The 12,410-nt window shown below is 36.2% G+C and overlaps 1 protein-coding gene across 1 annotated transcript in view; it reads right to left on the reverse strand.

Moving 5' to 3' along the window:
* Positions 1 to 2,447: 2,447 nt before the first annotated feature.
* The window catches only part of LOC138190951 (UPF0489 protein C5orf22 homolog), a 243,378-nt gene continuing 233,415 nt past the window's right edge, over positions 2,448 to 12,410 (reverse strand). Inside the window, exon 4 of the mRNA XM_069135912.1 lies at positions 2,448 to 5,159. Within this exon, the coding sequence (XP_068992013.1) occupies positions 5,156 to 5,159 (4 nt within the window). The 3' untranslated portion in view covers positions 2,448 to 5,155. The remainder of the gene's footprint in view (positions 5,160 to 12,410) is intronic.

Consider the following 12,410-nt stretch of genomic DNA (forward strand, 5'->3'; position numbering starts at 1 on the left):
ATAAGATCCCGTGGGCGCCACGGTCCAGGTTTTCGATTTTGAGCGGTTAAAACTCAAGCCCTAAAAAATGCGGAGCCGTGTACTGAAAGCTGTAAAAAAAAGTCTTCGACTCGTTTCACAATTGAAATTGCCGCTGACTCAGAGTTATCACTATTTCTTAGCATTGCATAAAGTTCTCTGACTTTTCGTAAGCTTTGCTTTTAGTGGGTATGTAATAATACAACAACAAGAAAAAAAAGTCGGTTTTGAGAAAATCCTTCTTCCTGGATTTTTTGTTGTTTTGTAAGTCTCGTGGGGAAGAACCCCATAGAAAAGTTGGTCAATTTTGAACGGATACTTTATTTTTTACGCGAAACATTCTTCGAACTCTTGACTGATTCTATGGACACGTATTTTTGATTCGAAATTATGCGGCGGTCAAGTTTTGCGAGGTCCGATCGCAGGCATTCACGAATTGATTCTCATGGATGAAGCGACGATGATTGAATAAGAAAAGTTCGATCATCACGGTAATTTTAAAATCAGATTGTTGTACAATTTTCAAAACATCTCTGCAACTTTTGCGGTTTTCGGAATGTTTATCCTCTTTCAAGGATTTGTAGCCCATTCTAATCGTGAATGAAGTTTTCTGCGAACCGCCATACAAAAACATTTGAGACCGATAAGTTATATGACGAAAAAACTTTAATTGGATTATTGCCACGTAATTTCATACAATGGATTTACCAATGACAGTTTTTTTTCTTCTTCCTATAATAACTGAAGATGTAAAGAAAAAATTGGGACTTTGCGAGGGCAAAATAATTAGTTATAAATATGATTTGAAATTGACGAAGCGATAATAAACTTTTAGTATTTCAAAAACCGTGCGAAAATAGTCTCGAAAGTTTGTGACAGTTTATCTTCTTCGATCGAAATTCGCGATTGTTTAAATTTTTCTAGATCAGTTCTATTGCATATTTTAAAGATCCGTGATTCGATAAATTTTGTATTGCAGGTATTTTGTTCACTTTACTTTAATTATAGGTCCGATAAATTTTGAAATTCTAATAAACGGACCAGTATCAGAAGGATTCATACCTTTCCGACTTTTCTCCGTCTTCCCGGTTTCCATACCGTGAAATGTCAGCTCTCATCTTGAAAGCGAGAATTTTCTTCCGACATTGCGATACGTCTCACAACGAGAAAGGCGAGCGCGTTCTCCGTGTACAAAGACAAAAGAAATTTAATTTACAGAGAAACAAGGACGCGCGGCGGTTTTCCGCATCCAGGATCCAAGGATCCGACATCCAGAGACTGCAGGATTCAGCGCGAGTCACTAAAGCTGCGACGTCACCGGCTCCCCTGGGAAATTATTGATAGTCAGCGAGAAAATGACGTCGTAAATACGACGCGGAGCCGAGTCGCCCCGTTTCATTTTCCACTTCTTTCATTCTTACTTTTCCTTCCCCTTTTTCCAAGCTCTCTACGCTCTTTTATCTCCGGCATTCGCGCCTTAGTTAGCCGGGCGCGTTAGCGAGAAGAAGGAGCTAAGCGGAGGGATTCTCGCACCGCAAATTTCAGCTTGCACTGGAGCGGGGTTGAAATTTCGAGTTTGAAAAGTTCCGATAGAGCTGAATGCTGAATTTTTTTCTGGCGAAATTTAAAGTAAAGAAATCAAAGTTTCGAGTCGTCCGAAACCCGAAGCTCGAAGTTCCGAAAGTGCAAAGTTTCGAAACGGCGTAACTCCGACAAGTCAAAGCTCCGAAAGTGTGAAAATAAAAAAATTAAAACATCTGAAACGTTGAAATTGGGAATGATTGAAGATTTTCGGTTCTATAAATTTCTGGCTTGGTGAAATTTCACCACTTTGATCTCTCTCTGTTTCGGATTTTCGATATTTTTGTTTTCGGAATCCTGGTCATTTGTCAATTTTCAGAATTTTACTCTATCGAAACTTTGTTTTTCGGAACTTCGCTCGATCGAAACTTCACTTTGCGGAACTTTGCTTTATCGTAACTTGAATTTTCGGAATCTGACATTTCGGAACTTTGATCCGTCCGGTTTCCGATCGTTTGAAACTTTGTTGTTTCGTAAAAGTTTGATTTCTTCATTTCAAATTTCGCTACCAAACACTGTGAAAAATTTCATTTCTTATAGTAACTGGCAAAATTCAGTAAAACAGGTATCGTTGAAAAAACTGTTTGAATATCGTTGGAATTACGAAAAACAAGGTACGCGTAACCATTTTGCGCTATTGTGGATCCTTTTTTGGTGATTGCAACGCAAAATCAGTTTGTTCGGTTTATTGTACTTCTTTAGTTAAACAATGCTTTTTTTTTTGTTTATTTTTATTTATTATTGCAAAAGCATTAAATTTTCGCAACAGTTACAAGAAAATATAGTAACAGTGATCGTAATGAGAAAGAATAGTAAAGGATACTAGACTTTCTGGTAACAGCTACAAAACTAATTTTCCGATTGTGGTAAAAAATGAAAATAATCAAGGACTGAGCGGTAAACGGAACTAAACGTTTCTCTTATCGAATAATTCGGAATTAGGCGCTTTCGAAGAAAAATCCATTTCTTCGGCTGGTTTTAAAAGGACCGGTACAGTTACTTTGAGAAAATTCAGCAGTGTCCGGAATTTATTTGTTTCTTCATCAAAGTTTATTACACAATGAAAAGAAAAATAATTGGGACAGGATGCATCGTAAGGATTTTTCCACACCGGTGGCGCGATGCATTCTTTCCATGCCTCTGAAGATCCTTGGATGAGCCATTACTCATCTTTTTAATGCGGGGTTTTGAAAGAAAAATCATGCCTGTAGTTAAGATCAATTATTCCAAATTTTGAAAAAAATCGGAAATTTGCAAATAGCTTAGTGGAAAAAAAAATGTTCTTACGATTCCGCATATTTGTATGATGAATATTGGGAAAATTATTATTATCCGATGAATATCGAAGAATATTACGAAACTATTTGTTTTTATTATGGACAATGATCGTTTTTTTAAACGAGCTGTATGACTCCCAAATCGAGCCTGAGCGAAATCTGTCATCTGCCGTAAGAGGTTTGGAGCACCTTTTATTCAGAAGATATGCAATTCTCGTTTCAATGAAAGAATTATTTTATCTTAATTTTGTTCCTGAGTTAACAAATCAACATGAAAAAATCTGTTGTTTCTAGTTTTTTGAAAATATGTTTTTTTTAAATGAATGGAAAGAAATGGTTCTCTCATTGAAACGAAAATTGCAAATCCTCTGAACGAAATCGTTTTCGAAAGAATTCGATCGGACCGACGGTTCTCCAGAATTCTTACAAGTCTCCGATTTCACTTAAAAAGTGACTTACATTATATTGTACAAGGCCTTGGTGTTATTTTCCATTAAAATCTTGTGCAAATCACTATTTATGAAACTCAAATCATCGATATTAATCATGCATTTTTACAGGTCTCCAAGACCAAGAGGATGTCGGAAAAAAAAGTTTGGTCATTTTTGACTTTAATAGATTATTAAACATCAAGTTGCGATGTTTCACTCAAGTTCACGCCTCTGAACCATAAACGATTAGGAATTAATTAGTGTTTGTAATTGAGGGGCATTCGACCGTTCAACAAGTGGCTGCAATGAGAAACAGACGGCGGATGGAGAGAATTAGGGCGGATTCAGTCGATGTACAACCACTCCGCCAATTTCGGTATTTACCCGCCACTAATTCTGTTCCAAAGAAACCAAAGTCTTCTCATACTCGGATAAAATTTTTCGACACTTGTTGGAAGGAAAAAATTGTATTTCCATAATAACACGTCAGAGATTATTCATTTGGCGTCAGTTGGAAAGTTTTATTCAATTTCATTTCAATTCCTTTCAATTTGCATATTTTTTTATTTACCAGTCTAGAAAATTTTCCAATTAGTTCATATTTAAACGGATCTTTCTGAGGAAATCGTTAGATTCATTCGGACACTAGTTAAATCTCGTACAAATTTACCTATGTTACAAATCCATGGTTTTGAAAACTTTTAACTCCATCATTGGTGACTGATTTTCATTAAAGGAATTTTGAAAGGGTTTGTTTTTTAACTTGTTTTTTTTTCAGAGGCTTAGAAAGTTGATTGTATCATTGAATTTGTTCGCTTTTATTATTACTTTTAGCGATTCTTGCTGTTCATTTCCATTTTCTTCGAAGAGCTCGAACTAGAAGTAATTTATAGACAAAAAAGTTTTGTAAAAATTATCCTCAAGTTCTGGAAGTAGTATTTCAATAAATATAGTCAAAATCCACAAGTTATCAGTTTGGAGCGATGAAAATAGACGATAAACCCCATTAGAATCATGATGTAAGGAAATTTGCTAAACTGTTGAAAGCATGAAAATCCCCGACTCATCACTGACTTCAAAAACTAATTAGTGTAGGATTTTTGAGCAACAAAGAAACACGCGCAAATTCAAACGTAACATAATATTTTGATTTCAGATAAGAACAAAAGACTGAGTTATCAACGTTCACTGAAAACATGAGAACAAAACACTTTCGAAGAAATTTTAAACACGCAAAGTCCATCGTTGAGAGAATAATTGTCATCTAATCCAATCAATTGCGAGGAACAAAGTAAGTTCTACTTTGCAGTGGAAAAAATTTTTCGCAAATGAATTGTTCAAAAGACTTGCGGTGAAATGGTGAAATAATATCGAGTTGCAACGACGAAAATTTTTTTTTTCACACGAATTTCTCTTTATCCGCGAATAATTTTAACATTTCGATGTATCCGTTTTCTCTGAAATTTGAGAAAGTGAGGAGCGAGGCTTTGGTAACTATTTACGACAGCTTTAAAAAAAGAAAAAAAAAAAAAGATTCTAATCTAAGAAAAGAAAATCTTCACTGCATCATAATTCAACTAATGAAACGTTTTCAGTCTCGTGGGATTGGCGCTGAGAAGGCGTCCAACTGTTTAAGCTTGGCACTTTATTCGCCCCGCAGAGTCTGGCAGCGGCAGGGTCGTGACCTATAAATGTTTTATGCCTGTCTGACGATCCTCTTTAACTCATTAGAGGCAATCAATTATTCGGCGCTTAACAGGCCGCCCCGTGTTGAGTCGAAACTTTTTCCCAGTGCCGAAAAGTCTTCTTCCAGTGGAGTTCCGAAGCGTATGTCTGCAGGCACAAGTCCTACCTGAAACAGAGAAGAACAATACGTTCGAATTCAAAGTTTATACTGCTCAACCAGTTACAGTTTTTTACCCTAACCGAAAAATATGGTTTCGGGTAGAGTATGAAAATTAGTTTTCTAGCTGTGATCATAAAATTTTGTATATTATGTTATTGTTTGTTTTTTTTCCAAATATTGTTATTCGTACCATATTTTCTAGCGACTATTGCGATAATTATTTCAGGGTGTGTTCAGTTGAATAAATATAGTAAACTGAATAATGGGATTCAATGTCTTGAGGGTGACTTCGGTGAAATTTTGCCCAAAATACGGTTCATTAATTTTGAACCTTTTGAGTCACACATTGTTGTGCCGAGTCAACTTTGATAAGAACATAATATTCCAATGTTTTTGGGGTCACTTATTACGAATCTGGAATCTGGTTTCAAAAATTCAAAATGACGGATCCAACATAGCGGATGGAAACTTGAAATTTCATTGAATCCGGTCAAAAAACTCTACGCAAAAGTTTTCGGGTTCGCTGATTACGAATATAGTATTCGAATATAGATTATCGAATATAGTAAACGAAAATTTCAATTAATTTGATCGACTATGGTCAAAAAACTCTATACATGGGTTTTGGTGTCATTGATTGGATCCGCCATACTGCGTTTCCAAAGTCTGATTTCAGATTCGTAATCAGCAGCTCCAAGAACCCCTGAACACACTTTTTCTCCGGATTCGATCGAATTTGAAATTTTCGTCCGCCATATTGGATCCGCAAACTTGAATCTTTAAGACTCGATCTCAGATTCGTAATCAGAGACGCCAAAGACTTTTAGGAATGTGTTGAATCATAACTTTCTCGCAAATCATTCCTTCAATTTTCACGATTTTTTCCAATCAAATTGGTTCTAACAACGATAATTTCTATTATATCGCAAAAATTACTCTCAAGTATTGAAAATCTACAAGTATTCTGTCAGAAGCAGTATGAAAAAAACCACCAAGAAATATGTTGAAATGTTCTCCGAATTAGGTACAAAAAATGTATATCAAATAAGTGATGAGAATACTTATGACTATGACTCAAAGGGTCGACTGCTCAAAAAAAAGTCGTATAAAAAATCCTTCCACCAGTTTTCGAATTACCGTAGTTCAGGCTTGGAAAAAAGAATTCAATATTCTACGATAAAAATGTGCGCAAGGAATCTACTGAAAGAGATTCTGCCCACCGCTGCCAAAAATTCTTTGCGCATACTCTGTCATCACACGAGACTAAGACTTTTCTGAAAAGCCTATACTGTCATAATCTATAAATTGGACAAAGGGTTTTTTATACGACAATTTTCAACCGATACTAAAAATTTGACTCAAGCCTCCCCTTCATAACCAAAAAATGTGGTGTCGACAAATATAATCACAATAAAAATAGTTACTTGTACAAAGTGTTCTACTTTCAATTACAATTAATCGAACCGTTATTGTAACGCTATCCGTTTCACAAGATTTCACTTTCGTAACTTTGACAAATGAATTTATTCCCAACGAGCTTGTTCGATTGAATGAAAAAATCCGGGAAAAACCTAACCTGACCTAACCTAACCTAAGCACATCAACTGTTTTCTACGGTGCATGACATTTATATATAAGCCTGGCGCTCTTTTGCTGCACCTTCGAATGCAGCCGTTCAGGATATGTGTTTACGCGAGGTATTATATTACTTCCAAGATGCGTGTTATGATACGCGAAGTCGGATAAATCGCTGCTTATTTATTGCTTAATTAGTGTTTACACGCGTGTTCTCTGTAAGAGGTGAAAAGAAAATTGCTATAAGCTATATACGGACCTATAGAAATTGTCAACGGGTAACTGACCGAGAGGTCAGATGCTATTAAATAACAGAGTTGGTCGGTGTAAGATGTCAGGGAAGATGTTGGCTGGCGATACGATATTCTTCCAAGTTTTTGAAATTTTATGTAACTTCATACTGTACGCGCGCAGGTTGAATTCGCGAGTTACGGCTAAAGAAGTTTTGTTTTTTTTTTTTTTTATTTTCTTTTTCTTTTTCATTCCTTGTTTCTTAGTAAATGTGACTTTACTCGAAACACACAAATTGTTTGTTTCTTCATTTGTTTTTGACTAAATTAATGATTGATTCTTTGGACCGAAAAAACACGTTTCCTTCGTCATGTGTCTACTTGATCTCCATCTTTGGTTAAGTCAACAAATCTTTTCTCCGTGCGTGGAGAGATTTCAGAGAAGTCAGTCAAGACTCGAAGGAATCGTATACGTAACGTAAAATCTGTGAAGTACGTCATGGAGTTTCTAAATCCAGCGTGTAGAGTCGCCTGGGGTAATGATTTCTCGGTAGGTGGTCGGTGGCAATTAACCACGAATCAGGTGTACAGTCCGGTCGAAACAACGTCCAAACGAAAGAATAACGTAACAAAGACTGAACGACTCGAATTGTTTGTGGTAGAAAAATGAAAAATGTTCTTATAAGCTCGATAAACAAGGTAAAAAAAAAAAATACATGAAAAAGAAAAACCAACGGATTTGTACAAAAAGAGTTTAATCACCAACAACTTTTCAGACAACTCACCGTGTGCTTTTTTCGTGCAAAATCTGTACCGTATGCCCAATTTCAATGACTCGTAACTGATTTTGTTTGCAAGTCGATGATGTGTCTGGAAATCGTATAGATCCTAATCATTTTTCATGAATTCTTTAATTGACAGAAATAAGCGACTTGCTTCAAATTAATCATACAGGTTGCATTATGTTTCAAAATATATTTACGTTATCAAAAATAGTCAAGTGAATTGCCTAGAATTCGTTTTTGAACAGATTGAACATTGGAATTGGAGAGACTCATAAGCGAAATTGCAGTAAGAAGGGCTGGTAAGTTATCAACACTTTCTCGTAATTTTATTACAAAATGGTCGAGCATTGAGAACTTGTCATATTTGTAAGCTAAGAAGATTTTTTCAAAAACAGAAATTAAAAATATTGTAAAAATTACAAATAGAGTCTGGATACCGATTTTCTACTTCGAAAGACTTGGCGATGGTTGAAAGTTGATAGCTTTGTTCGATTTCATCCCACAATGGCTAATTTTGTTGAGAATATTTTTTTTTCAAATTCCACCGACAAACTTCTTTTTATCACACCGGTTTCGGTAAATACATACAATTTGTTGGAATTATACTTGTAGTAATTTTGATTGCAGAACGGCAATATTTAATCTATCATTGGCAAGAGAAAAAAAAAACAGTTTTAGTGAATCCAATTTAACACTAATATAACTACCGAAATTAAGACGAAGCTATTTCCACCAAGACTTGTCAAAATGCCTGGTCTTCAAAAAATACCTAATAATGAAAAAATTTAATATCATATTGACATTTACAGTCATTTTGATTGGTGTGATAGTTCTAGTGTTAAAGCGATTTCACCTGAAAAATCGATAGCTGAGCTATCTTGTCTACCAATTCCGTATTCGTTTTCGTTGAATTTTCAGGAAAATAATCGTAGCCAACGTATACACGATGTATAAATTAAATAAATTCTCAATTTTCAATCATCTGGTATCGAATAATCGAATAGCTTGCCAGCAATCTCCTCAACAAAAGTTGTTTGATAACGTAACCCATCGCAGATACTCAATGACTGAACAATTCCTTCAAAAACTTCTGCAATTTGATAATTTTTATTTTTTTTTTCATGGCAATGGAATAATTTTCTGATCAAGGTAACCAGAGTTCGATTCAGATATCGATTATACAAATTTTGTGGAATATTTTTTCTGCCTTGTCACTTTTTCAACTAGACTGTACACCTAGTATATTCTCAAAACGAAGTAGAGGCCAGTCCAATGCCTGAATACTTAAACTGAAACATCCACATTTTAGAGGAGCTTGGGAATCGGGCACGATAAGCCAAATCTATGTCCCAGTCGCTGTGCAGAAGGCGAAAGAACTACGCAATTAAACCAGAATAGGATCGTGTGACTCGGGACAATAACCACCCCGGGCAGCCGTGTCGCGTATAAACACGTCCAGACCGGTGCATTCGTGTTTGCCGTATTCTCGTTGCGCCTTGATACTTGTCAGATCGGCTCGCGGCAGGCGATAAGCGCTGATAGACCGAGCTGCGGTGTCTAAGGGTTGTAAAACTTATCGGCGACCATCGGTGCTATTCGTCGACGGTGACGTCCGGTGATTTTTTTTTCCTCTTCCCTCCGTGATGGGGCTCTCTTTTAAATTCATTCGCGATCCAGTGACTGTACGGGAAACAGTTACAAATTAAGTAGTGGGAGCTTGTCCTCAACAGCTTTTTCCAAACTTGATAGCATGCGATTGGATTTTGCATTAGAATATTTCGAGGGACTGTGAAATTTGTGAAATCACAAATCGCTTTTCATTAGAACTACTCGGGAACAACATGCCGGTCAGACATTGCTTCAAATTGGTTGAAAATTACATGGAATCGCGTGTATTCATTTCAAAATAGTTTGAAACACACTCACATTAGTTTGAGACTGTTTGTAATAATTTCTAAACTGCTTAAAACTGCTTTGGAATGGTTTGAAAAATTGCTTAAAACTTATTGCAATTAGTTTCAAACCGGTTATAATTATTTTCAAACCGGTTTGAACGGTTTGAAATCATTTTGGAACCGTATAAAATTCATTGTCATCTGATCTGCGAGCGAATGCACCGTCAGATTATTTGCTTCATCGGCCATGCAGATTTTCGGGTTTTCAAATAGCATTGAGCTGGATTACTTTTTGGATCTTCGTCAGCTATTATACGACTGATTGCGAGATTCGATATTAAGGACAAATCGGGAGAACCACCTGGATCAAAGGTTAAGGAAAAGATAAAGAGCGGTTTTTAATTTTCTCAGCAATATTATTTGAGCCAATTTTGATGAAAGCGTATGAAAGAACATCTAATATCTCACGTTAATTAATCTCTGGAAATTCGAATCACGCAAACCAGAATATCAACAATTTGAGAAAAGATTTTGTAATTAGAATGTTGAAAATAATCAAACTCCGGTGTTTGAGATCCAATTTCGATGTATGCAGACTTATTTTGTTCACCAGAAATAAGAGAAATGGTTCATTCCCGAAAGAAAATTCTTTACATCCAATTTTCTCATCTTCACATTGAGACAATATAACATGCCATCACTGTTGCGCAGCGATGGAAAAGTTGAAAGAAGAATTTCATTTCACTGAGGTATTTCCGAGTCACTCAGAGCTCGGCTGCTTCGGCAAGTCTTCAACTCGTCTCCAAATACACCCACTAATATTTAAGGTGTATGTAAGTGCGATAAAAATTTAAAAATAGGACTTCTCATCTGCCTTGTAGTAAAAATGAAAATTTCATCAAACCTTATTTGAACAATGGAACTGCGCGTAATTGCCGATTTGGATCTATTACAATCTATTAAAAACTTCATTTACACAAAGAAATAAATTTTTATCTATGATTGGAATGAGAAATTAATGTTTTTGCAATGTAATCAGAAAATTGAAATACCTTTGAAAGCCTTGAGCAGGTGAATTCATAATATACATGTACTTAGATTTCCGAAAACGTTGTGTGACTCAACCTGCATATTTCCTCCTTGAATTTCATTTAAATCTCCGGGATCATAAAATAAGTTATACGGCTGTTACATGTTACAAACTTTTGTTATCTTAACTTTACAACTTTCGAGATTCTCAAAACTATAAATTTACTCCAGTGGTACGACTACGAAAGCGTATCACGCATACATATTGCGCAAAGCACAAGATCGTATCCGAAACAAAACACACGGTTGATTTAACCTGCAATAATTTATCAAATTGTGCTGTGGCATTACGGTGAAACAAAAAACGATCCACAATTCTTTATATGAAGAGAATTCAAGGCCGATTTCCACGAGGGGCGGGGGGGTGAACCATTCTGAAAACACCAAATCATTATAATGGTGGAAATTTTTTATTTTTTTTTAATCAGGTTGGCACTACGTTGTGAATCAATGATTTTTTTCTGAAATTCTTAAAACTTCTTTCGGTATTCTATACTCTGACTAAAACAGGTAGTGAATCCGATTTTGTCCAACTCGTGTCCTTCTCTTACTATTTCACTGCTCTCTCTCTCTCTCTCTCTCTCTCTCTCTCTCTCTCTCTCTCTCTCCATCGTTCGTCATCTTTACAACTAGGCTTTTTCATCATCTTTTTAAGCTTGAATGCATCGCTGACAAGTAATGTTGTTGTTCGTGAAATGTAACTCGCTGCAGATGATATTGATGTCTTGTGCTTTATATCCTGCCACCTAATTATTTCTCTATTACGCGTTGTTTATCTGCGTTGGCATGATTTCATGTAAGATTAAGATTAAGATTGTTATTAGAACAAAGAATGATTTATGAAGCCAAAAATTTTATGTTTTTTTACTAATAAATTTTTATACCATCGAATGTAATTCATCTTTACGTGGCCGCTTATATTGTATGTATTGTAAAATTGTTCGTCGCCATTTTTTCGAATGTCTGACTAGGGCGTAAGTACAATATCGATTCAATTGAGTTCTCTCTCTCTCTCTCTCTTCCTCTGTCTTCATTTCTCTATTGGACCGGACCGTGAATAATTGAACATGAAAACAGTCCGCGTTTGGCGGCCGTTCTTTTCACCAGAATCAGCGTAGCAGCAGCCATTCGAAAGTCGTGTGAAAGAGTTGTTTAAGAACAGCGCGCGTTGATCGGCTGTTCAGCAACAGTAAAGAAGGCACCGACTCGAGAGAGCTGCCTTGAATTAACTAGCATAGTATGCTCGTTATCGGTGGCAGCGTGAAGTAATATACATTGCACACCTACACGTCTAGGTATAAAGCAAAAGGCGCCTACCTCGTGGCTGAGTGAAATAATTTCGCCCACTTGATGTGTTATTTTTCATGCACACACACGCATACATAACGTAAATTTCACTCGCGTACAAACCGCGTCTAGATATCAGATAGCTCGAAGTTGAACAGTCTGGGAATTTTTCTATGTTTATTCATAAACCGATTCTTATCGACTTCGCGTCACGTGTGTATGCAGACCTGTAGCACCGAAGAGCGGACGGTGCAAAGTGAAAACGAACATCTAGGTACACGCGTATATTTATGCATTGGAATACGGCGGACTCAGCGAGTCACCATCTTCTTTTTTTTTCTAGTTTTTCTTTTTATATCGCAGAGCTCCGACGGAACGATATTATACATGCGGCAT

The sequence above is a fragment of the Neodiprion pinetum genome, chromosome 5 (assembly GCF_021155775.2).
Source record: "Neodiprion pinetum isolate iyNeoPine1 chromosome 5, iyNeoPine1.2, whole genome shotgun sequence".
Taxonomy (NCBI): Eukaryota; Metazoa; Arthropoda; class Insecta; order Hymenoptera; family Diprionidae; genus Neodiprion; species Neodiprion pinetum.